Raw genomic sequence first — 27,548 nt, 5'->3', positions numbered from 1 at the left:
TGTGTGTCCATTATTTTGTGACATGGTATACTTTAATGATGCCACATCCGTTCCGTCTCACCACACAGCCACATTTTATGGAGGTATCCAGTAACCATTTGCTGCATAGTTGAAACACGTCCGAGGAACATAGTGATTAGGTACATTTATGTTAACACCATTATGTTTAGTGATCTGTTTCTACAACATTAGAACAGAGGTTTATCGCTTCCGGCGCGGATATAAAACACAGCAAGCGCAATTAGCGTGCAGCCATGCGGGCATTTATATCACTTTCTGCGAACGAGCTTCAGAGGCTGAAGTTTCCGAACGCACGTCACCATAGCGCCCCATCGGTATAAGCGCTTGCTTCCCTGCCCATGTAAGTATGAATAAGCATCAGTGCAGGTCACTGTCGAATGTAACTCTGTACTGAAAATCCATAAGCAATGCCATGCCTGATTATACGTTTTGTTTTCCTTTGGTGCAAAACGATTCTTTGTGAGTCCAGCCACCATGACTGCCGATTAGCCAAGACATAAAATTGATAATTGGTTGCACTGAGAAAACAAGTAAAGTAACATCAATTTCTTTGGCAGATGTAGCCCAGAAGGCATTCTCAATTCTTGATGAGATCATTCTTAACGATGTCAGACACTGTAACCATGGCTACAACGCTGCACTAAACAAGCACTGCGATCAGTCATTTAGGAGAAAATAGTTTCAAAATGAGTTAAGTTCAACAGCTTCACGTCTACATAAATAACATATGCCCTCACTACATTTCCGCCTACATAGACAAACAACTTTCGTATTTCCTATTTCAGGTAGGAGGGACAGGGGTAATTTTTCCCTTACACATATCTGACGATATAATAACTGTAAACTAATATGCAAGTTTAACTTTGCTCCCTGCTAGTCCACGAAATCCGACTAGAAGCTGTCAACCGAGTCAAACGAAGGTTCCACTAACAAGAAAATTCAGCTCTCATTTACTATACCACCAGAGCGTTTTAGGTTGTTACCAGGTCTGGTAGCGTTTACATGGGGCGTGCACAACACCAGGCAATTTGTCAATGAATTAAGAAATGCTTTTTCCTCTGCTCTTCTGACAGCAAATGTTCACTGCTCAAATAAGCCACGTTCAGTTTGCTTTCATGCATTATTGCTAAAATGATGAAATATTTCGGGCCTGTGGGAATTTCCAGTACCGGTGCCGGAAAAAAAGCAAGCGAAGTGTTAAAGAACAGGGAAATCACTAAACGAAAGATGACTGAATATTTGATCGTTATGTCGAAGAACGAAGAACTGTGTCGAAATAAAGAATTCCGTACTGAGCCCACGCTGTAGATTAACAAAAAAAAACCAAATTAGCGAGTTACTTTCTGATATATCCTCATATATACCCAAGGGCTGACTTATAGCACGCTCTGTACCACTTTGTTTCGTATTACGCGCTTTCAACCTTTCGGGAACGACGGAAGCGCTATCTGCAATAACACCGCCAGGACACGTCAAATCTCGCCGAAGAAGAGTGCAGAGTGTCAATACTAGTAATATCTAAGATTCAGTGATGGTGTACCGTAATGTGTGAATATTCGTACATTCTCTGACAAATTGCTGCGCCTATAAAGACATTTGTGAAAGCGCCAGTGAAGACCGAAAATATGTCCCATGTTCTAACATCGTCACATGGGACTAAGTGGAGCAGCAAACAATACTAGAACGCTAAGTCACCGCAAAATACTGTACTATATATTTATTTCAAACAATTTCTCGTACCTGGACAATTGAAGGGATTGGCTGAAGAAAGTGCTAAGCCATCAACTTAGCAATGATTGCGACCATGTCATCTATTATGTTTTTGAGAGCTCCACATACTGGTAACAAGTACTTCCATTTATTCCGCTAGAAAGTAGTGTCTACTACATTTTTTTTTACCTTATTGTATTTGTTTTCTCCTCACTGAATTTAACAAACATATAACACACTATAATACAAAATGATGCTCTCGGGGTTTTCTTCTGTAGATCCTTTCAATTGTTGCCGTCTGCACACTGGAACAACGATCCTAGGGAACACACATCCCACGCAATACCCACGTATCTCTCAAACTATAAGCGGGTGTAAATCAAACCTGCTTGTAGACTACCCAATCCCAAGCATTTGCACAATGGGCACACGCTGACAACAAAGAAGTACTATAGAGGTGACGTAGGTATCATCGGCATTGAAATAATTATTCTCGCCGACAAGAGTAGTGTCCTATGAAGACCATGAGGAGAGAACTGCTTTAGTATCTGTGGTAATCTCGGCTCGACAACTTTCGTCCAGGCGCCACACGGTATTGAGACTTCAGCCATAACACCACCGTGTGGTTTCCTAAAGCCATCGATCGGTGGTTTCATTAGTGCAGCCGGATGACTACAGGTGCTCCTCTCTAAAGGATCAGACCTTCCAATTTGGTGATTTTCTGAACCTGGCTTGCGTGGCGGATGGAGCCACCGACACGATGACTGACACCCGAAAAAAAAGGAAGATTCGTTTTGAGTACGAGCTGTTGGTCACCAAGGATAGCTCGGACGATCAATGGCCCCACAAGAATTAAAATTCCATAGTAAATGACGTAATACCGTATAAAAACGCTGAACTGTTATTAAAGGGGAACTGAATTAAAAGTCTCTTTAGGTATCCTGTTGTATGTTTTCTCTTTTATCACAAAGTAATTCTATGCGAATGCTCAAAAATGTGACAATACGGCTGTTATCAAAGGCGTAGAACACGATTTTTTTCATTTAGATAATCATTTGCCAGCAACTGCAAGCCTCAACTGTAACTACGTCATCACAATTAACAAACTGTTAACCGAAACCAAATCACTTGGACATACATGTCTAAATTAGACGTATTTGAAAATATTTCGCACACTGCTATTACAACACACACACACACACACATATATATATATATATATATATAAGTGTGCAACGAATGTCTGTAACAGCACATTCAGCAAGGTACAATTGTTTGACAATGAAGTCCTTATTCCATTACATCTATTTGGGTAATAGCGCATTTCGTACATACCTTGCAAAATATGCGACACTGATGGATGGAGTCATCGACACTGAATCCTGAAATAAAAACAGCAATACATATATATATATATATATATATGTAAAAGAGGGTACACGCAGTAATACGAAAGAATATACGATATAATGAATACATAGACTCTAAGAGTAGTTCCTCACTAGAAACATAATGAAAATTTGAGGAACAGCTTACTAATATGCAATAGAATACATACAAGAATTTTCCATATTCTGCTCTGAGACCTTGCGCAAAATTTACAGCAATATCTCGTCCAGTTTTAGTTGACATTTTTTTCTGACTTTCGCAACACTGGCCCACAGAACAATCTGCGGAAGTCCAACAGAAACACGAGCAATAAGCTTTATCAAAACTAAAATTGTAAATTTTCATAATTTTCTAAACGCGTCGAGGATTGTTATGCCCTTCATTTCGATATTTTGGTTCTACTTCCACATGCAATCTGTTCTGCTTTTAATATATTAGGTCTAGTAATCGTCGTTTAATCTTCCCCCCCCCCCCCCCTCTGGTTTCCAAAGAAGTCTCTTCGAGAGTAAGAGAATTCCAACGCTAATTTCTGACCATACCTAATTGTCACTAACAATGTAATTAATGAGAAAATTAAATCGCAAACAGCGAGAGCTTGTTGAATTCCTGCTTTTTTAAATGGTTGGCTTCTTATTGAGTAAATTAGAACGAGGAGTGGTATGCGGTAAACAACCTCGTTTCTGGTACGCACATCTGTATGAGGGCTCTAATGACCACTCTCGCCTCTCTTGTCAACAGAGTAACGCAATGTGTGTCCCATTTCTGCATTGCTAAAAATTTGCAAGAAGCATGAAACATCTTGCACGTAATCAGCGTGGTTTGCAGTGCCAGACACCATTTCTTCCCATGCACAACACAAACCTCTGCACATTTATTGAGTTTGGAACCGAACGTGGGAGAATCGAGGCTCTTGAATATTTTAATACTTTCTCCCCAATTCCGTCTTCCCTCAACAGATTAACGCTGATGTTACGAAGTCATCAAATACACGTGCCTAAATTAATGGAACGGATATGATGCAAAATGCTCCATTGAGTCCAAAGGAAATAAAACCCTCATCAAGGACATCCCAGGAACCGTGGATGATTAATTATCTTTAAGTGTTCTATAAACTGTTGCTTACCCATTTCTCTTGTCGTTTTGCTCTCAGACGCAGGAATGTTCGAAAGAACTCACTATGTAAACAACATTATTACGAAAACACATATTGATATGATCAACAACTCGTCTGCCTGTTGTAATGGATCTAAGATATTCTGGACGTGTTACCAAAAAGCCTATCTAACCACCAACTGGGCTTATAGGTAAGGCGATGTTGCCCTGGGAGAATTCGTATTGTATTCTCTCTCCAAGGTGTTGGTCTGGTATATATCCTAAGAGAAAAGAAAACAAAAGAATGTAACTATGAAAGGACAACAACAGAGAAAGTATTGGAATAATGATAATGCAACAAAACAGGATCTTGGAAATCAGTAGATTCTAAAAATGACCGGACGGAATGTCAACAAAGAAAACATAGGTGCAAACGTAACTGCTATTATCTACACTAGTAATGATTCACAGTTCACACAGGGGAGGAACAGTGCATGGGGATACAAAACGTAATATGATAGTTTTATTCCTGAATGGAAAGAATTTCACAAGCTTCGGGTTATCGTTAGTACACTAGGAAACAGCAATCTCGTCTAGAAAAGCGAACGCATGTCAAACACTAAAATCATCAACTCTGTGGATCATTATAAAGTTGAGCTAATAGAAAACGACCTCATGGGGTTGCCGAAGAAATGATTTGAAAGTGTATGTTGGAAGAAATACGCCATCTATTTCAAGGAAAAAATATCTAATGAAGTCCAACTTACCCGATGTCACGTACCATGACGCCCCTCCCCGATACATCGTGAATGAAAAGGGAGAACTCACATTAAACACTTACCAGTTCTGCAAAAAAGGCTCTATAGTACTGCTGAAAAGGAGTGACAGGTGCTTTGAAACAAACGACTACATAACGAAAGACGAAAATGGACAACTGTGCAAACGCTGGAGAAACGTAAATTTCGGTTTTTGTGTTGTTTCTTAAATTTTCGTGCACCCTCTAACTTCTTAACCGGATAACAGATGGTGTCGCTATAATGACTTTGCCGTAAAAGTCATCAACCCAGACACTGATTCCAGCACAATAGGCACTGTTGTGGCTTGATTGCCTCAGTCCTGCCTAAGATTGTGTTATCGACCTGTTGCAAAGAACACTTGTTCGAATTCGAAGCATGGTGTAACTCGACACTTTTACTTACACAAAAAACTCACGGGAGCGCCAGGTCATGGTAGCGCGGCATGCTAGATATATCCTCACTGTGGTGGTACCTAGACCAATTCACGTTTTCTAACTTTTCCTGAATATTTATGCGAGCACCATTCTATAAGGCAATTATTGTGACTATGGCAACCGAACAGAGGAGAGCACATATTTCCAACCGGACCGACCGCTCGTTCCAGACTATTCGTGACAATCACAACAGTTAAACTGTGCTGCTTGCTGTCCACGGTTGATGGAAGTGTCATGTCAGTTATTGAACACTAAACTACTTCGAACTTCTGAGCGGGCCTTGAAACCTCAAATTCTAATCGAAATCGTTGTGTTATGTTTTTACCCTGTCCCCAAACGCCCTGAGGCTGATATACAGCTGCTCCTGACAGTTATGTGGCTGTTTATAAGATGCCTTTAAGAGCAGTAATAAAAGAAAGAGCAGTGGTGAACGATTCTGTATTACAGTTGTGCTCCAGGATTTGAACTGGGTAAGTGATCAAAGAAAAGAACGTTCCCTATTCTTTTATTACCTTAAGTGGGTCGAAGTTTAGCGTTCAGGTCGTTCTTCTTCATAGACCAGTGAAGAACTTATTGACACAGTTCGTAAATTCGTCAAGATCAGTGTCTGTCAGCCGAGGAGACTCAACAATTCCTCGGACGGTCTTGAATTACGCACACTGGCCGTTACGTAGACCAATAATGAGTTTTCAGAAGAAAAGGATCATGCCTGCATATGCAATTAGCGTTATTCTGCAAAGTAATATGAAAGCTGACAAAGCGTTGTTCTCTCTGGCTGACACATCTCGCGACAGCAATGTCTCGAGTACATAAATATGCTTAAAAAATTCGATACTGTCTCTGTAGAAAGCATTGTTACTTGTGTGTCTTTTCCACTACGGTTCGCCAACATGACATCAATGAAAAAGCCGGTCTTTTACAATGAGGTATCTTCCGTCTCATACAGAGGATTATGATCTGTCAAGAAGAGAACGAGAGAATAATAGCTCTTTTCTTCTTGTGAGACGATCGCTGAAGAACAGTCGCTGAAACACACATGAAAAAACGCTCGGATCAAATAAAGCATGGACGCTCAAAACCATGTGTCCAACAACAAAAACAGATATTTCATACTTTCAAAAAAAAACAATGTGTTTGCATGTCAGTCAAATATTTGTACTGATCAACTTGAGAAAATTCAGTCTACTAAAATTGCAATCCACTTAAAAGTCCTGAGCACCCGTCAGTTCTTCGATGACATTTCTGCATCCTAGATCTTGTTCCGTGCAACTGTCTTGCTTCTAGAAGTAAAGAGGAGGGGTTAACTGCGAATGACGAACTGCAAGTGAGAGACTGCAAATGTGACTGGTTGCCAGAACGCATTTAAGAAATGTTACTTTTGAACAATTACGGCGTAAAAAAGTGTGTATGTAACCTGGAAGAATCCACTATGGGTCTTGCTCCAATACACAGTGGAAATTCTAGAAGACTTACTTGGACACGGCTGTCTCCCCACTGTCCTTGGCTATAATGCTCGGGCGAAGGCGGTGAGTAATCTGTGCAACGCATGCAAAGAGCGAGAGGATAAACGATAGCAGCATTAGAGAATGCAGGTAGACTACGCAATACAATACATACAATTCTGAATAATAAAGGAACACTAACACCCACCATTTATTCAAACTTTCTAAAGCCTTGTGCCTTAATATGAAAAACTCATTCAACATAAATCACACAGAGCGAGAGAGTGGAGTGATTAGAAACTGGAGGACAGTGGTTCAACTTCCCGTTCGACCATTCTGATTTAGATATTCTGTGATTTCACGAAATCGATGAAGCCAAATGTCGGGATGACTCCTTCCAAACTCACAGAGTCAATTACCCGTTCTGCTCAAACAGAGACAGTAGGCTTCGTCCACCGGTCTTACAGCTTGTTCAAATGTTCAAATGTGTGTAAATACCTAAGGGACCAAACTGCTGAGGTCATCGGTCCTTAGACTTACACACTACTTAAACTACCTTGAGCTAACTTACGCTAAGAACAACACACACACCCATGCCCGAGCGAGGACTCGAACCTCCGGCGGGAGAGGCTGCGCAATCCGTGACACGGCGTTTGTTTTAACACGAGCTCAGTCACACCAAGAGCAGTCGTGTGCCGCATGCACGGACGGAAACCGTGACCTAGGTTACTGGAACGTGGACGCGACAGGCCTGGATCGGGGTGGAGAGACGGTCTCCCATTCAGCAGGATTAGGCGGGGCCGGAAGCGAGGGATTAGCGGGGAATGCAAATTGAGCTGAGTCACGCCAGCATATCGTCATCAGCTGCCCCTGTCTGACACAGCCGCCGACAATGCGGGCTCCACTTTTCTCCCTCCTCCAGTGGGGGTTTCCTTTATCGGATTCCATAGTTCCTGTTCATTGGCCGGGCGATTCGTTGACTCACGCGTAATTTCCCGTCATGCTGATCCATGCTATACGGGGGGGATTCAAAAGTCGCGTCCCATAGGACAAATAGAGAGAACCAGAACTCCACTGGCAAACTTTCAGAGATGGATCAAAACAAGAAAAAAATATCTAATAAACAAGGGCTCCAAAACGCTGCCGTACGAGCTGTGAGCGCTTGTTCACCTTGGTTACTGTGAAACACATCCACTGAATACGTGCTCAGAGCTCTTAAGGTTATGTAGTTTACTGGAAATCTTGTTTTGGTTCATATTACCACCTCTGAATATTTGTCGATGTAGTTCTGCTTCACAGTATTTGTCCTATGGGACATGATGTTTATATCACCCTTTACATTATATTCTATATATACCGATTTCCGAAGACAGCAATTTCCTTTTGGCGATAAAGTTAGGTTCACAAAAATGTATTAACATACAAGAAAAGCTTTCGGAATATGGCACTGTACCAAACAGACTGTGTGCCCTAGAAACCTCAATTATATACATTTCTGACAAGGAATGTATGCGTACAGCCTTCGTGATGCAACACCAGAATCTACCTCCTCGTATTAAAACGGGGAAAGCTGATTTCAGATGTGAATATGACATAATCAGTCATTTGTACGCCTGTGCTTACAAGGCATCGACTGTATGAAACTGAAGAATACATAAGTCAATGTTACAGCTTTCACTAAATGTCACCTTGACATTGGGAAACGCAGAATTGACAGAGAAGTCGTCTCAAGAAAAAAGTTTCAAATCTTTAAACTAAAAGTAAGGTATATGTGTTAATTGCGCATGCCTCAATCACCTTCGTGTTGATGACCACACTGTCATTATTCAGTCACTAAAAGAATATCTGAACAGAATAAATTAGAATGTAGCTCTGAAAACCAGTTACAATACTAATACAACGAAAAACCAACATAGAAACAGAAAAATGAGGAAGGAAGTTACTGAATCGGTTTTTTTTTTTTTAAGAAATAACGAGAAGAATAAATCTTTTTTCTGGATAGCTTAAAGTAAACAGAACGTAATTTCTGAAACTAAGTTTCCAACACACATGAAACAGAAATATAACAATTTGCATAACCAGTTTTGACTAATCGTTGTGAGATATGAACTTTAAATGTGAAAACCATTAAAAAACACTTGTGCTGCCAGCAAATCAAGAGACGAATGTAGAATTTGCTATGAGTGAGAGCAAGAAAAGCGATCATAATGTCAAACTGGAGAGGAAGACTTACTGTAGACTGTAATGAAAATGTTTCAACAGATCATGCAGACAGCCGAACGGATTGCAAGAGATAAGAAAAACAAAGTTGACGAACCAACTGCAGCTAACTGTATGATATTAGAGAGTTTTAGGGAATAATGTTTGGAAAAGTCTGGAGGGTCTTGATTCAGTAGTGCATTTCGACTGGCGAAGGAAAATGTATGTTGCCTTTATAACTTCGTTTCTGTCTTAACATGACAGCAGTCATTAATGTAATCGGATATTATCAGCATACTATACGCTAGAATGTAACATAAAAGATGTGAAGAATGCAGGTGGCGCCCCAGCATTACAGACTGTCCCGTGTGAACGTGGTTAGCGCAGGGTCACGGGTCAGTCTTTCGACTACCGCCTGCACCAAAGCGTGCCACGCCAACGTCTTCCCACGCAACTTTCTACGAGTCCAGTCCCTCGAATCGATTCCCTGTCTGAACATTATGAACCGGTCGACCTGCTGCCATTATGCCGTTCCCAACCACAATGCACTGTCGGCGAAAAACTATCCAATAAATGCATAAAAACTGACCATTTTGTGAGTCACTGAAGCTAACAGGTTTACATAACTATTAACTAACTGGGAATGAAGGAGAATAATTTAACTCTCCTGTGAGTAAAGAAGTGGCAAGAAAACTACATTTATGATACGTTAGAACTGTGCGGCCCATCGGGACTAGAAGCAGTAATGTTTCGCGGGCAATGATCTTCCTGTGGAGATGTACGACACCGAATACGACGCAAAGCACTAACTTGTTACAGATGTTCAACCCAGAACATACCTTGTACAATGTTTCGGCACAGAACACGACGACATTAAAAATCTTTTGCTACAGAATCCCTCACTGTTCCATATAATTCTCAATGGTATTATGACTTTTCACCGTATCTAAATGGAAAATATAGTGCGTAGTTTCTGGGCGTGTCTCGGTGGTAGGCAGAGACCTCATACTGCCATGTATAGACTGGAAGACGAGTCAGAACAGGAGGCAAGAACAAAAATATTGCTACATTGTCCTAATTGTACCTACTTTTCGAAACAAAAATAAATGGAGCACTATGGAAACTTAGTGGATTTTCGGGTAACAAGACATACCCAAACTTCTCGTTTCAGCGACCGCAGACAGAGAAATCAGCGACCACTATTGCAGCATCACTGGTTACTGGCACTGAAAGTGAAATTAATCTATGGACAACAAGTGGGACAAAAAAATTGTTATAAAGTACCTGAGCAGTATGAAGCACACAGCCAGGTATAGGAAGGAGGAGTGGAGGGTTTCAGCCATAAATTCTGACATTTTGCAGCAGATGTGCTAGACACGTTTAACATGTGGGATATGGTGAGGGGTAGCAAGGAGCCACCACGGTTCCGTAACAACACCAGACACTTACTAAAGTACCGAGAGCTACAAGGCAGATACAAACGAAAAGGAACATTTTCGACTAATAGAAGACGACACAAACAAAAATCATCCAAGAGCACTCCTGCGAGACCCGTTCAATGAATTAAAGTTCAGATACTCGTCGATCATGTTGGCATCAAACCGCAAGATAGTAAAACGAATATTAAAATACTGATTTCTGTCTTCCGAAATCGATTCACTGATCACGCTAAAATGGCAATTTTAGAAATAAAAAAGCGCAGAACCAAAAATCAGCTAAAGTCATGCTAAAATAGCAAGTTTAGAAATAAAGAAGTGCAGAACCAAAAATCAGCTCAAGTCACTCAATAGAGGTAAGACCACTAAATATGCGGAGGAATTTGTCCCTCTTCTAGCAACGGTTGTTCATAAATTTTTAGAACAATGAAGAGCGACCAGTTACTGCAAGAAAGCACAGGCTGTTCCATTGTAGAAGTAAGGTTGCAGGGGAGTTGCGCAGAACTAAAGACTTTTCTTAATGATGTCAGTTCATTGTAAAATTATGGAACATATTTTGTACTTTCATTTGATGACTTTTCTGGAGACCCAACGACTCCAATGTAGGAATCGACACGTTTCCCGCGAGCGAAGATCGTAATGAACGTATCTTCCTCTTTTCGAGTTTTAAACTGAGAAAGCAGTAGGTAGATTAGTACTGGTTGCCGTGTTTCTTATCTTCAAGAAACCCTTCTGTACCGTTCTCCACCGTCTTCTCCCAAACAAAACACGTTCTTACGGAACTTCTTAACAGGTAAGCGACTCGAATGAAGACTTTAGAGCAAACACAACGTAGTACGTGGTTCTTAATGGACAGGTTTCTTTAGCAGTGGAAGTAACGTCAGGCGTAGCTCAAGATTGCGTGACAGGACAAAATGGTTCAAATGGCTCTGAGCACTATGGGACTTAACTGCTGTGGTCATCAGTCCCCTAGAACTTAGAACTACTTAAACCTAACTAACCTAAGGACATCACACACATCCATGCCCGAGGCAGGATTCGAACCTGCGACCGTAGCGGTCACGCGGTTCCAGACTGAAGCGCCTTTAACCGCACGGCCACACCGGCCGGCGTGACAGGACCGCCACTATTCACAATGTAAGGGTCATGACAGAAAACATAGGTAGCTTTACGAGGCCAATTGCAGAGAAAGAATTTGTGTACTGGGAATTGACATAGAAAATTGTTAGGAGAAGCACAAAAACATACAAAGATCATCGTGTGGTGCAGAGGTTTGTCACTGATTATCAACAGAGATCAGTGTAACATGATACACGAATGTACATTAACATATTCAATAGCGTTTTCTTTCGCGATCACGGTTATTTATTGATTTTCTGCGTAGCTGGGAATTATGATTCTAGGAACTTCATATTCATGCTACCTCTGTGTTTCCATTGTACTTGTCTTTGTGGGTTGTCGCATGGAATCTAATTTGTTGAATAGTCTCCTCGCTTTCTCTTTCATGTTGTCTTCCAAGTATTTTTCATTTAATACTGTGTGATTATCTGTAGTGATTGTCCACCTTGAGACTCTTAAGCATCATGAAAAATTTTGTTTCGTAATCCGGAAGTTGCTCCCCATGTCGTGCTTCCCTACAGTAGTGTATAGGTAGTATTTTCACTCGAGTTTCGGTCCACATTAATGGTGGTGTTATTATTTTACGAGTACTTCGTTTCTTTCTCGTGACATGAGGTATGAACGTCGTCATTTATTTAACTATACTCCCAGATATTTTATTCGATTTTTAGTCCACAGATCTCTAGCTGGGTTCTGATAAATGGTCTCTCTCTCTCTCTCTCTCTCTCTCTCTCTATCTCTCTCTCCCTCCCTTTCCCCTTCTCCCTCTGCGTGCGAAGAGTGCTGACAATGTTTTCGCTCCGCGGCTCTATTGTAACTTTACTGATCTTTGCCCCCTTGCATCTTTTTAAGTGTCTTTATATTCCATTGAATAATCTTGCATGTTTCTTCAAAAATGTGTGATGGGCCATGTCGTCAGCTAAGAGAGTTTTTATGGAAATTGTTTCTATAATGTCTGTAATTTATAGGCTGATTGGTAGTGACGTATCTCCCGAGCACATATGTTATTATCTTTGTGTCCGAAGGTTGTGTAAAATCTTGTTGTAGCAGGCTGCTATTGGTGTACCTTCATAGATTGAGACCAGATCTTATCATAAGCTTTTATTGTATATGGTGCCGAAGCCTGGGACTCTCTCTCATCCAGCAAATGTAATAAATCAAGGAAATAAGGCTATATTTACGCTACTGTAACAGAATACTCGCTAACCTCTACTGAGGTATCATGTCTTAAACAGACTGCGACATAAAAGTCTTCTTGGTATGATACCGCATCATATCATGTAAAATTACTGCTGGAGAAAACCAACGTTTCGGCCACGGTTGCAGAGTCCTTCTTGTGTGTCTACCGGTGCGTTCTACCTATGCAGTGACCTTTATATTTTGTTATTACTGTTCACTGCGTATGTCATTACGTCATAATTTTAAAACGATAGTTTATTTCATTGGTCACATAAAAAAGACGGAGAGGGAGCTCTATTTTAATAGGTTACTGCTGTGGAGTTAGAGCCTAAACTCTGTTGTCTCTTAGCTCTTGTATTATGTGCCCTGATTGGTGGTCACCGGCGAATGAGACGTTGGCGCCAACCACGGTAACCGAGCGGTTCTCGGCGCTTCAGTCCAGAACCGCACTGCTGCTACGGTCGCAGGTTCGAATCCTGCCTCGGGCATGGATGTGTGTGATGTCCTTGGCCGGCCGGAGTGGCCGAGCGGTTAAAGGCGCTACAGTCTGGAACCGCACGACCGCTGCGGTCGCAGGTTCGAATCCTGCCTCGGGCATGGATGTGTGTGATGTCCTTAGGTTAGTTAGGTTTAAGTAGTTCTAAGTTCTAGGGGACTTATGACCACAGCAGTTGAGTCCCATAGTGCTGAGAGCCATTTTTGATGTCCTTGGTTAGTTAGGTTTAAGTAGTTCAAAGTTCTAGGAGGCTGATGACCTCAGATGTTAGGTCCCATAGTACTCAGGGCCATTTGAACCATTTTTTTGAGAAGTTGGCTCCTGTTTACCAAGTGCTGGACGTCGGCCGTGCGGCGGCAGTTACTCGCCAGTACTGCTCGCGCCTCGTGTTGATAAAATGGTTCAAATGGCTCTGAGCACTATGGGATTTAACTGCTGAGGTCATCAGTCCCCTAGAACTTAGAACCACTTAAACCTAACTAACCTGAGGGCATCACACACATCCACGCCCGAGGCAGGATTCGAACCTGCGACCGTAGCGGTCGCGCGGTTCCAGACTGTAGCGCCTAGAACCGCTCGGCCGTCCGCAGCTCGTGGTCGTGCGGTAGCGTTCTCGCTTCCCGCACCCGGGTTCCCGGGTTCGATTCCAGGCGGGGCCAGGGATTTTCTCTGCCTCGTGATGACTGGGTGTTGTGTGCTGTCCTTAGGTTAGTTAGGTTTAAGTAGTTCTAAGTTCTAGGGGACTGATGACCATAGATGTTAAGTCAAGTCCCATAGTGCTCAGAGCCATTTGAACCATTTTTTGAACCGCACGGCCACCTGCGGCCGGCCCTTGTGTTGACAGTGCGGTCTGTTTGGCTGCTTGGCCAATACGCACGCTTCGCCGAATTTGATTTCTCTTCCACAATCTTGCTGATGTACTTCCACTGCAGATTTGTTTTGTTGCCCTAGGGCCTAGACGAATATAGCGCTCGTGTTCCCGAATGACCGGCCGCACGTTCGAATCCTGCCTCGGGCATGGGTGTGTGTGATGTCCTTAGGTTAGTTAGGTTTAAGTAGTTCTAAGTTCTAGGGGACTTATGACCTAAGATGTTGAGTCTCATAGTGCTCAGAGCCATTTGAGCCATTTGTTCCCGAATGCGCGTTGCTATTGGCGTGCCAGTCTCGCCGATGTATGCCTCTCCCCATTCGCATTCCACCTTGCACACACCTGCAGTGTGTAATGCACCCACTTTTGCCCTTAGGGGAGCCTAGCACGTCCTGGATCCTGCGACCACTATAGAAGACAGGCTGCAACCCAACCCGGCGGAGGTGTCTGCCTGTTGGGTCAGTGAAATTTTTCACGTAAGGTAAGCCCAGTGCTGGCTGCAGTTTGTCTGTTTCTTGCTTATCTTTCTTACTTGTATTCGTCGACAAGGCTGTGTGGATCGACTTATGTCTGTAAGCCATTGGCTAGAAACGTTGTGCGAAGCGTTTTAAGCTCAGGTGTTATGTTTTGTGCGTCACTTGTTGTTGTTGATGATTATGATGATGACGATGGCGACGATGTCGCCGACGACCTGTGTGAGGGAAAAGTGGGGTAGCTGAAGCGCCAGGACAGAGGAGGGAGAGCTGCACACGTCTGAGAAGGCAAACCGCTGGGTAGAGGTGACAGAGAGGGAGCCGCAACAGGTGGCACACGTCACGCCGTACCTGGAGCGCCACTCCTACACCGCTTCAGCCTAACTTTTAACTTCCAGGTGATTGAGCGATTGCGCCGATGTCTAACGAAATAATCAATTGAAATAGGACCCATTCTCCGTTTATAAACAAATTAAAATCACACTGTTCTACGATGTCTTGTATATTATTTTGTTAATGTATTTGAGCTTCTACTAGAACTTATAATAAATGTTATCTTTATTGTCTAACTAGCTGAATACCCGACTGACCATGTATTTATTTGTTACCTCTTCCACATGCCTCCTCACATCCTCTTGCTTTTTCACCTGCCGACTAGCCTCCTCGTCTTCACCATACCTCCTACACCTCCTCCTCTCTCCGTCCATCTTCTCTCGCCCTCACTCTCTCCACCTCCACCTTCCCCCTATCCATCTCACACTCTGTCTGCACATCATCTACTTCCCCCTCTCTGTCCATCTTTTCCCCGCTCTCTCCATACCGCCGGCCGCGGTGGTCTCGCGGTTCTAGGCGCGCAGTCCGGAACCGCGCGACTGCTACGGTCGCAGGTTCGAATCCTGCCTCGGGCATGGATGTGTGTGATGTCCTTAGGTTAGTTAGGTTTAAGTAGTTCTAAGTTCTAGGGGACTGATGACCACAGCTGTTAAGTCCCATAATGCTCAGAGCCATTTGAACCATCTCTCCATACCTACCTCTTTCTCCCCTTCTCTCTGTCTCCACCTCCTCGTTTCCCACACTCCTATGGGAGCTAGGCGGTTCTTATCACTACAGCATTTCTTTCAAGATAGTAAATGTTACGTGCACCAAGTTGTTTCTAATCGATCGAGTGGTTCAGGAGGAGATGTAGAGCGCGGATATAAACGCACATACATACATATTTATTTTTTATTCAGATTTCTATTATTAGTCAAATATTCCATTTACCTGATCTCCCACTGATCGGATAATCGAAGATGTCATCTTATTTGTGACGATCACAAAGATTTGGTGCACAGATTTCCAAGTATTATGGTTCAATGTGATATTCATGGGAGTCTGGCAGTCAAACATTAGGGTTATCAGCAACTACTGAAACTGCCTCGAGATATGTAGACAATGCCGTACTCACGAAAATCTGGACTGACAGGAAATTTTGAACATACCATTGTAAGCTACGTAATGGCCAAACCTCTAAGGAATGTTAATATCGGTGGGAAACATGGAAAAGCTACACGTGAAATACACACCAAACGCAGTAACCATTGGTAAATCAGACAGTTGTAGCGCTGGGCGGTGAGGATTGGGGGGCGACAGCAGGTGGCGCCTCCGCACGGCGCATAATAGGACAGCGCGCTGCGCCTTCTCTCGCACGTGCGTGCCCGCTGCTGTGCCGCTGTCGCCCTTACATCAGCGGAAAAACACCTGCGGCGTGCCGTCACGACCGCGCGCCTCGCTACGCCGCGCCACGCAGTGCGTCGGTCCGGCCTTTTAAAACCGTGGCGCTTCTCTACACCCGGATAGTAAGCGCAGCCCGTCAGCTGATAAAATGTCCAGAGCAATAAACTGCGCACTGAGAAACTTCGCAACCTCACTCGTGGCTTGTGAGTAGCTGCCCACTCTCAGCTACTACTAACAATAAACAGTTTTCATTTTAATAGTAACAACTCAACCTGCTGTTATTGGACCTGCAAAACGGACCTTTAGAGTCCACATACTTGAAAAGCTGTTCTTCGTAGAGCGTTATTAATCTACATAAACGTGATTACTCTGCTATTCACAATAAAGTGTCTGGCAGAGGGTTCAACTAACCACCTTCAAGTTATCTCTCTACCGTTCCACTCTCCAACGGCGCGCGGGAAAAACGAGCACTTAAATTCTTCTGTGCGAGACCGGATTTCTCTCATTTCATCGTAATGATCATTTCTTCCTATGTAGGTGGGTGCCAACAGAATGTTGGCAACTCTAGGAGGTTATATCTATAAACACAAAAGAAAAGAAAAAAAAATCGAGGGGCGTAATTATGTGAACCTTAATGCAAAATAAATTACTGCACCATTCAATATTTGCATTTAATGAAAATCTATGCAAATAAGAGACTCAAATGTTCATAAAATATGGGTGTTTAATACTAGTGCTGAGCAGGTACGTACATACCAGCTGATAGATGCTCTTGAACCATAGGGAATCAAGCGAGCTTGCGAAACAAGCCACTGGCGAGCAGTTAAGCGTCATTACTTTTCTGGTGGGCTGAAAGTTGTGTAACATACTATTTGCTGGTCGCATCTCTTGACAGACCTATTCCTTATCGTTGTGGTAAGAGTCAGTTTCCGGTTGCAGGGGGAAGGAGATGCTTGTTCGGACTCAAGATGATGGTATAATCTTTTCCTAATTCTCCTAAATGAGTGATGGTCGAATCTGACAAGGCTGGTTTCGGGGACAGGTAATTTTTCCACGACGGCCCGTGTTTTCCAACATACACGGCAATGAAACTTGTGAAATCCTGGCAGCAAGCAGTATTTTACAGAAGCGCTGTAAGGGGGAGCAGGAAATGGCCATCGAAAATGCCAACATACAACTCCTGATTCTCACTGGCTGGAAGGCCAGAATGTTAAATAATTTCGTTAAGCGATTTTGAGCTACGAGTCGAGTCGTCCGACAGGCGTCGTGGGGTTGAGGGAGGAAGTAGTTGGTCTTCGGTGGCAAAGCTTGTGTTTCAAAATCGTAATCATTTAAGAGTTTGTGATCCTTTTGTATCAACGGGGCTACTTTTCCAGTATGGAGAACCTGAAATGCATTCGACATTTAGCTCTCGCGCGTGGACGTGGAATTATGCTTGGGCAATTTTCCGTTTCTCTGGGCGGGTGTTAGGGATCATGGAGTGTGGACTTGCTCGGATAGAAGAGGCCTGATAACAGAACGCGGAGCCATTAGCTAATAGGCATGGTGATGGATGAATGTGGCAGCTGTGGTTACAGTTAATCGAAGTCAATACATTTCATTTGCTTCCTTGGAAATTCTGAGTGTGGTGTCTTTGTGTCCATTTTTCTTTATTGGCGTTGTGCCGCATTGCTGTTGTGTTACTGCAGATCGTCGTTGATAGTTGTTCAGTCAGTTGGACGAAGTGTGGAAACAATAAGTGGTGGACATATTCCAACCCATTGATCGGATCTCGAAATTTGTTGGTTGGGGTTAATGGACTAAGCAGCTCATGATAGCTCATGATACAGTTAATCTGGAGTTAGTGACTTGAGCCAAAAATTTGATCGAATTATGGAAGTATGTAGCAGTGGTAAAAACTAGGCACTCAAAGCAATATTGACGACATAGCTGATAAATAGTTTAATGAGAAATAAAAATATGGGTTGGGCTGGTATGTAGGTGAGGTCAGACAAGGTGTCTCCCAAGACTGATCACGCACCTGCCCCAGCCAACCCTATTATGGGCGAACGCAGTTAAAGAGTAAAGAATGAATTCTAACCGGAATATTCGTAATGGTAAATGTGGGAATATTCGTAATGGTAAAAGTGAGAACGCTAAATACGTAACGGTTATTAGCTAGACCAACGATAATAATATGTGTGAGAAATAATTAAATCAGTAGGCGAGTGAGAAATGGATTGTGTCCCCCAGGGGATCTGCATACGACATAAGCCATCACTCCCCCCCCCCCCCCCCCAAATAATCTCTTACAGCCAAAGTAAGAAAGAAGGCAAAAGCACCTACTATTCATCGGAGTGCCATCCCTAACTTTTTCAGTTTCAATTAATTTTTATGTACGAAATATAATTTGCTGTGAACATGATTATTGAATATGCAGGGCCTGTTTAGAGTCTCCAGATAACAGGTCAAAAAGTCATGCAATAAATTGAAACTTAATTGAAAAAATTGCTATTCCTAAAACGGAAAATAGGGTGCAGCAGAAAAAAATGGACTAACTGCATCTAAAAATTATTAAAGTGGAGAAAAACAGCAATGTCCAAGGCATCTGGCAAAGTAGGTAGGATCAATGGCCCCAGAGATCCATAACGCGGTGTGTCAGCCCGTCCCAACAAATATGTCCTCCCTCCCTCTCAAATAGTTCGAAACGTTGCACCTGCGAATGAATACAACTTTCACGGAGAAAAAAGCTCAACTGTCCACGAGTCGTTCTTCAGTATTAGACACAAAGAACATCGAAGACTATGTTTAGCATCAATGTCCGAAGGACGGGGCATTCCGCCAAGATGTGGGTTACTGAGCGTAAGGCTCCGTAACCACAGCGTGTACATGGCCCATGCAGCAGTAGTCTCCTTGTGACGTACAATTTTGCAGTCAGGACGCGTGGGATAGCTACGAAAGTGCTCCTGCTGTTATACGGAATCGCAACCGAGACAATAACTCTAAATGCAGGTCCACTGTGTCTAGCTCGCAGACAGGTTGGTTGCAGGCCTTGAACTGGCCTCCTCCTAACGGACACATGGCCATGACTGGCATCGAGGCTCTACTACCTTTCATCCGAAGACACAATAGACCACTATCCCGCCCTCCAATGAGCTCTCGCTTCATACCAGTGAAGTCGTAAATGGCGGTGGTTTGGCGTCAGTGGAATGCACGCTACAAGGCGTCTGGTTCCGAGCTATCCTTGAAGTAACCAGTTCGTTGTGTCACTGTGGTGTCAACTGCTGCTCAAATTACTGCTCCACATGCAGTACGATGCGCCATAGCCATACACCCAACACGATGGTCTTCCCTCTCGGTAATGCCATGTGGCTGTCGGGAGCCCGGTCTTGCGACCGTACGTTCTCGTGACCACCGCTGCCAGCAATCATGTACAGTAGCTACATTCCTGGCAAGTCTCTGCAGTATCGCGGTAGGAACATCCAGCTCCTCGTAGTTCTATAACTCGACCTTGTTCAAACTCACTGAAGCTTTGATAATCCATTTTTTCGCCTTAAAGGCATTCTTGAATAACGTCAATTCACCACGTCTGTCCGCCTCGATAGCTGAGTGGTCAGCGCGGCCGAATGATGTGCAATGGGGTCCCGGTTCGATTCACGGCTGGGTCGAAGATTTTCTCGGCTCAGGCACTGGGTGTTACGTTGTCTTGATCATCATATCATTCCGATCGACACGCATGTCACCGAAGTGGCGTCAACTAAAAAGACTTGCAACAGACGACCGGTCTACCCGACGGGCGACCCTAGCCACACGACATTTCATTTCATTTCAACACGTCAAAATCGAAGGTAACTGACGCTCACCACCGTTACAGAGTGTATATAAAGTAAACATGATTTGCATTCTCCCAGTGGCACTGCGATTGGTATGAAATTTGAACAGGCATATCTCAGATGCAGAAACCGGCCTACCAACGTTCGTTTATGTCGCAAAATTTCTCCTTGGTGTTGCAATTTTTTTCCGTCAGTGTATGCGGGATGATTGTATTCTCTGTGTTTTCCTATAATTTGGCAGGTTAGAGAAACACCATCCAACCAAGATCTCCCCATCCGAAACCCTTTCTGCTGTTCTACAAAGAACGCTTCTGATAGTATCTCTAGTCTACTTGTTATTAGTTTTGCATATATCTAGTATCCAGAGTTCAAAGACTAACACCTCGATAACTATCGCATCTTGCGGTCCCCCCCCCCCCCCCCCTCCTTTTTTTTAACGAATAATGGGGTAACAACAGCAGTTTGTCAGTCTTCTGGTATATCACTGTATTTCCAACAAATATTTAAAAGATTTAATATCTTTAAAAATAATGATTCTGAAACCTGATGCAGCCTTTAGTTCTTCCACTGATATAAGATCAACACGTCGTCACTAACTGCAGTTCTCATATTTTCCTCACCATCTGCCCACTCACTCTCTGAAACAGGGTTAATTTGAACTTTATCTCTTTCATTTTCATTAAGTCGTTTCAACATCTTATAGGCTTTAGTCTGTTGCCTCTTTTCACCATGGTTCTTTTTACTCAGAAAGTTTTCCCAGTTTTGTTGTTTTATTTTTCTTGTTTCTCTTCTGACACTGCTGTGTGCCACTTATACTCGGGACAGTCTTCTTATTTCCTTGATTGCAGATACCTGAGGTAAGCTTACTTCTTACAGTTTATGTTGTTTGCTAATTCTTGGTTCCAGCTGGGAATCTTCTTTTCCTGTTGAAGTCTCGTTTTATTTCTATACTTCATCCTTTTCCCTAAAACTTCAACAGCAGCTACCTGATTTAGTCTTATTATTTCTTTCCACTATTCATTAAGGTTCTGTTTTTCTTATACGCCTTTTAGTGATTCATCCAACGAATTCTGTATAGTCACATAATGCTTGGATTTAGAAGAAAGTGTATTCTATAAAGTACTTCTAGCGTCTTTTTTTGGTGGCGCTTTTATTACTATACAGTGAGATTCTTAGATTCTTTCTGGTGTCTCGTAACACAAACAAAAGATCTAACGTTCAAAAGAGGTATCTCTCGCTAAGGGAAGAGTGAAACTTGGCTTAGTACGATGACATAACTGTAGAACAGAAGAAGGAATAGTTCTTCAAGATACTGTATGTCTCAAAATCTGTCAGTCAAAAACTGAATCAATATTTGTGCTGCAATAATGGAAAGTTATCGAGAAAAACTATGCCGAGGAGCATAAATTCACCAATCCAACGTCGGGAGGATCCAAATCTTACAGGAGGAATTCATTACCACTTCCATTTGCAAAGTGGGGGGCATAAGACATTTAAAATAAAATGCTAACGACATAGCGTTTCGCAGAATCGATAATTTGGAAAAATACAAAGTGTGCTCTTTCTCCTCTGGGTCCGAAAATATTTTATTGTCGCCGACAAACATAGGGAGAAATGATCATTGTAATAAAATATGAGAAATCAAATTTCGTACAAACGTTCATTTTTCCCAAGCGCTTTTAGGGTGTGGAACGGCAGAGAAAGAGTCGAAGGAAGTTCGAAGAACCAGGCACTTTAGTGTGGTTTACGGAGCAGTGATGTAGTCGTACTAATCCTACAATTTCCGTCTGTTTCTACGCCGCCTGACTTAGTTAAACACACAGTTTTTTTTTTGGTCATCAGTCTACTGACTGGTTTGATGCGGCCCGCCACGAATTCCTTTCAGGTGCTAACCACTTCATCTCAGAGTAGCATTTGCAACCTACGTCCTCAATTATTTGCTTGACGTATTCCAATCTCTGTCTTCCTCTACAGTTTTTGCCCTCTACAGCTCCCTCTAGTACCATGGAAGTCATTCCCTCATGTCTTATCAGATGTCCTATCATCCTGTCCCTTCTCCTTATCAGTGTTTTCCACATATTCCTTTCCTCTCCGATTCTGCGTAGAACCTCCTCATTCCTTACCTTATCAGTCCACCTAATTTTCAACATTCGTCTATAGCACCACATCTCAAATGCTTCGATCCTCTTCTGTTCCGGTTTTCCCACAGTCCATGTTTCACTACCATACAATGCTGTACTCCAGACGTACATCCTCAGAAATTTCTTCCTCAAATTAAGGCCGGTATTTGATATTAGTAGATTTCTCTTGGCCAGAAATGCCTTTTTTGCCATAGCGAGTCTGCTTTTGATGTCCTCCTTGCTCCGTCCGTCATTGGTTATTTTACTGCCTAGGTAGCAGAATTCCTTAACTTCATTGACTTCGTGACCATCAATCCCGATGTTAAGTTTCTCGCTGTTCTCATTTCTACTACTTCTCATTACCTTCGTCTTTCTCCGATTTACTCTCAAACCATACTGTGTACTCATTAGACTGTTCATTCCGTTCAGCCGATCATTTAATTCTTCTTCACTTTCACTCAGGATAGCAATGTCATCAGCGAATCGTATCATTGATATCCTTTCACCTTGTATTTTAATTCCACTCCTGAACCTTTCTTTTATTTCCATCATTGCTTCCTCGATGTACAGATTGAAGAGTAGGGGCGAAAGGCTATAGCCTTGTCTTACACCCTTCTTAATACGAGCACTTCGTTCTTGATCGTCCACTCTTATTATTCCTTCTTGGTTGTTGTACATATTGCATATGACCGTCTCTCCCTATAGCTTACCCCTAATTTATTCAGAATCTCGAAGGGCGTGCACCGTTTTATATTGTCGAACGCTTTTTCCAGGTCGACAAATCCTATGAAAGTGTCTGATTTTTCTTTAGCCTTGCTTCCATTATTAGCCGTAGCGTCAGAATTGCCTCTCTCGTCCCTTTACTTTTCCTAAAGCCAAACTGATCATCACCTAGCACATTCTCAATTTTCTTTTCCATTCTTCTGTATATTATTCTTGTAAGCAACTTGGATGCATGAGCTGTTAAGCTGATTGTGCGATAATTCTCGAACTTGTCAGCTCTTGCCGTCTTCGGAATTGTGTGGATGATGCTTTTCCGAAAGTCAGATGGTATATCGCCAGACTCATATATTCTACACACCAACGTGAATAGTAGTTTTGTTGCCACTTCCCCCAATGATTTTAGAAATTCTGATGGAATGTTATCCATCCCTTCTGCCTTATATGACCGTAAGTCCTCCAAAGCTCTTTTAAATTCCGATTCTAATACTGGATCCCCTATCTCTCCTAAATCGACTCCTGTTTCTTCTTCTATCACATCAGACAAATCTTCACCCTCATAGAGGCTTTCAATGTATTCTTTCCACCTATCTGCTCTCTCCTCTGCATTTAACAGTGGAATTCCCGTTGCACTCTTAATGTTACCACCGTTGCTTTTAATGTCACCAAGCGTTGTTTTGACTTTCCTGTGTGCTGAGTCTGTTCTTCGGACAATCATATCTTTTACGATGTCTTCACATTTTTCCAGCGGCCATTTCGTCTTAGCTTCCCTGCACTTCCTATTTATTTCATTCCTCAGCGACTTGTATTTCTGTATTCCTGATTTTCCCGGAACATGTTTGTACTTCCTCCTTTTATCAATCAACTGAAGTATTTCTTCTGTTACCGGTGGTTTCTTCGCAGCTACCTTCTTTGTACCTATGTTTTCCTTCCCAACTTCTGTGATGGCCCTTTTTAGAGATGTCCATTCCTCTTCAACTGTACTACCTACTGCGCTATTCCTTATTGCTGTATCTATAGCATTAGAGAACTTCAAACGTATCTCGTCATTCCTTGGTACTTCCGTATCCCACTTCTTTGCGTATTCATTCTTCCTGACTAATGTCTTGAACTTCAGCCTACTCTTCATCACTACTATATTGTGATCTGAGTCTATATCTGCTCCTGGGTACGCCTTACAATCCAGTATCTGATTTCGGAATCTCTGTCTGACCACGATGTAATCTAATTGAAATCTTCCCGTATCTCCCGGCCTTTTCCAAGTATACCTCCTCCTCTTGTGATTCTTGAACAGGGTATTCGCTATTACTAGCTGAAACTTGTTACAGAACTCAATTAGTCTTTCTCCTCTTTCATTCCTTGTCCCAAGCCCATATTCTCCTGTAACCTTTTCTTCTACTCCTTCCCCTACAACTGCATTCCAGTCGCCATTACTATTAGATTTTCGTTCCCCTTTACATGCTGCATTACCCTTTCAATATCGTCATACACTTTCTCTATCTGTTGATCTTCAGCTTGCGACGTCGGCATGTATACCTGAACTATCGTTATCGGTGTTGGTCTGCTGTCGATTCTGATTAGAACAACGCGGTCACTGAACTGTTCACAGTAACACACCCTCTGCCCTACCTTCCTATTCATAACGAATCCTACACCTGTTATACCATTTTCTGCTGCTGTTGATATTACCCGATACTCATCTGACCAGAAATCCTTGCCTTCCTTCCACTTCACTTCACTGACCCCTACTATATCTAGATTGAGCCTTTGCATTTCCCTTTTCAGATTTTCTAGTTTCCCTACCACGTTCAAGCTTCTGACATTCCACGCCCCGACTCGTAGAACGTTATCCTTTCGTTGATTATTCAATCTTTTTCTCATGGTAACCTCCCCCTTGGCAGTCCCCTCCCGGAGATCCGAATGGGGGACTATTGCGGAATCTTTTGCCAATGGAGAGATCATCATGACACTTCTTCAAATACAGGCCACATGTCCTGTGGATACACGTTACGTGTCTTTAATGCAGTGATTTCCATTGCCTTCTGCATCCTCATGTCGTTGATCATTGCTGATTCGTCCGCCTTTAGGGGCAATTTCCCACCCCTAGGACAAGAGAGTGCCCTGAACCTCTATCCGCTCCTCCGCCCTCTTTGACAAGGCCGTTGGCAGAATGAGGCTGACTTCTTATGCCGGAAGTCTTCGGCCGCCAATGCTGATTATTTATCAAAATTTAGGCAGTGGCGGGGATCCAACCCGGGACCGAAGACGTTTTGATTATGAATCAAAGACGCTACCCCTAGACCACGGGTACACTAAACACACAGTAACTGGTAATAAAAACTGAACAACAGTAACTGCTAATAAAAACTGAACAACAGTAACTGCTAATAAAAACTGAACAACAGAGCTGAAAGGAATGTAAAAGATTACAAAGAGGAATCCACGGTCCTTACCGCAACTAAGACAAATCATGCGTCACGTTTATCGGCTGTTTTCACAATGTTCGATTCAGTAATTGCCTTTCCGTTATTGACAGTCCGACCAAATGGGTCCTTAATCTTCAGAGTTCTCCAGATCACTTAACAAAAGTAAACAATTGTCAAAACACGAAGGAAAGATTGTTGCGAATTACCGGTTTTTACGAGCTTCGTGGCATTAATGTTCAGCTGTATGAGGAAGCGAAAATTACGGTAGTGTTCGCCAGAAGAGTGGCCTGCTGCTCAAAAAAAACGCACCGCTCAGTGGCAGTGAAATAGAGGAACTCTGCCAAACGCGAATGCCTGTTTTAGCATTCTCGTAAGCTAGCGAATATAGGTGATAAAGTAATCACAGACACCAGTGCCTAAAATCAGTGTGTATGTTTGGCCATCTTTAAAAAACGAACTCTCAGTGAAGCAACGCCACTCGCCGATGACTGGTCGCAGACGTGAAGGAAGTGAGACAGACGGCAGCACACAAACGAACACGTGGCGATGCATCCACCGGAAGAACTCTTACTCTGTTTGGCGTCGCTTCCGGTCTGAGCTAACTGCGGCGTATGCTAAACACTGCCCAGAAAGTCGCAGATAACTATGCTCTCATAAAATGTAATGCATTTGTGCGTTCATAATCAATTTAAATGACATGTGGAATTACCATCCTACGTAATACTAACTTGGCAAAGCGAGAGGCGAAATTTTCCCATTCGTACAACAGGGCCCGTTGTGTCCCATGTACCGAATCAATCCCCACACATGATCTCCACAATAATAACAAAATTCTCTTAGACATCAAAAGCTGAGCAAAATGCTTTGTACATGTCTTTACAAGAAATGTAAGTGTTTGAGGAGATTAATAAACATAATGGCAAAACACTGTAAAAGTTCAAATCTTTACAGCACGATGACCAAAAGATTGAAGTTACCGTATTCACGTGTCCTTAAAACTGAGTTTCAGACCAACATTCACCATCCGCTAAATTCGAAGTAGCAGTTGGTAACCGCTACCTTTCGACTGTAGTTTACACAAGAATAGTGCACATCTAGGGGCTCAATACGCCATCGAAAGTGTGTATTGTCGCACGCTACTGCTCACTAGTGTGACAGGATGAATGCTTGCACACCGTCCTCTGTGCGGTTACTTACGTGTAGCAACTAATTTAGATATTGTAATGATCAAGTTACGTGGTGTTGTTAGTCACTGTCAGCGTCTTACGGTTCACGCGCATCAGTACAATCTGTGTTCCGCAGCAGTTCTCCCAAATCTCTACACTCTAATGGTTCTATAAGCTTACTATAATCTTAGACCTAGTAGCACGAGCAGCAAAGTTGAGTAATCTTCCTCCAAGAACGCGAACTGTCTGTTCTAAAATCCGACAACTCCCTTTACTTTATGCTGGCGCCTTCAAAAGCGACGACGCAAAATAACACTTTACACTCTAACAACATTTCGTGTTCACCGGACTCTTCTATAAATCCCTCTTTATACCTTAAAAGTCCTTTTAGAGAATGTTAAGACGATCACATCCGGTTTAGCAGGCAATTCTATAAAACAAAAGTAGTTTAGAGAGAACGCATGAAAATCCAAACATACATATTCTCTTCACGTTTCATTCCTTATTACAATTTTCCAAGACGTTGCAAACTTAAAAAAACATCAGTGCAGCTGAAGCGTAAGAAAAAGTCTGACTTGCAGGTCTGCAAAAGTACTGTTACTGAAAAGTGTTGCTACGTACGCCACTTCCGTAAAAACCTGTAAAAGAAATACGGCTGCTTTACTCTGTGCAACAGTTACATGAAATAATAGAGTAATCACACTGGAAGAGCTGTCTGACGCTTTTCAATATCGTGTGAATGATAAATACTATTCTTTACTATGATCTTCTGCGTAATAATTAAAGGAATGCCCAACGTTACAATCAGAAAAGAACCATTGTCCGTTCTAGGGGAAAGGCCTCCGCCACAAATTCTAAGTAAACAACCATCTTTGCATAGATACAAAAAGATAGGCGGGGTGCACAGCAACAAAATAACGCGACATGGGAAAA

At 42.6% G+C, this 27,548-nt stretch overlaps 1 protein-coding gene across 1 annotated transcript in view; it reads right to left on the bottom strand.

Annotated features, from left to right (window-relative positions):
- The window catches only part of LOC126474459 (uncharacterized), a 310,463-nt gene that overhangs the window by 37,026 nt on the left and 245,889 nt on the right, over positions 1–27,548 (bottom strand). Inside the window, exon 4 of the mRNA XM_050101932.1 lies at positions 3,067–3,113. Within this exon, the coding sequence (XP_049957889.1) occupies positions 3,067–3,113 (47 nt within the window). The remainder of the gene's footprint in view (positions 1–3,066; positions 3,114–27,548) is intronic.

Source organism: Schistocerca serialis, chromosome 4 (assembly GCF_023864345.2).
Source record: "Schistocerca serialis cubense isolate TAMUIC-IGC-003099 chromosome 4, iqSchSeri2.2, whole genome shotgun sequence".
Taxonomy (NCBI): Eukaryota; Metazoa; Arthropoda; class Insecta; order Orthoptera; family Acrididae; genus Schistocerca; species Schistocerca serialis.
The sequence above is the reverse complement of the archived record's forward strand: the minus strand, read 5'-3'. Positions and strand labels throughout refer to the sequence as shown.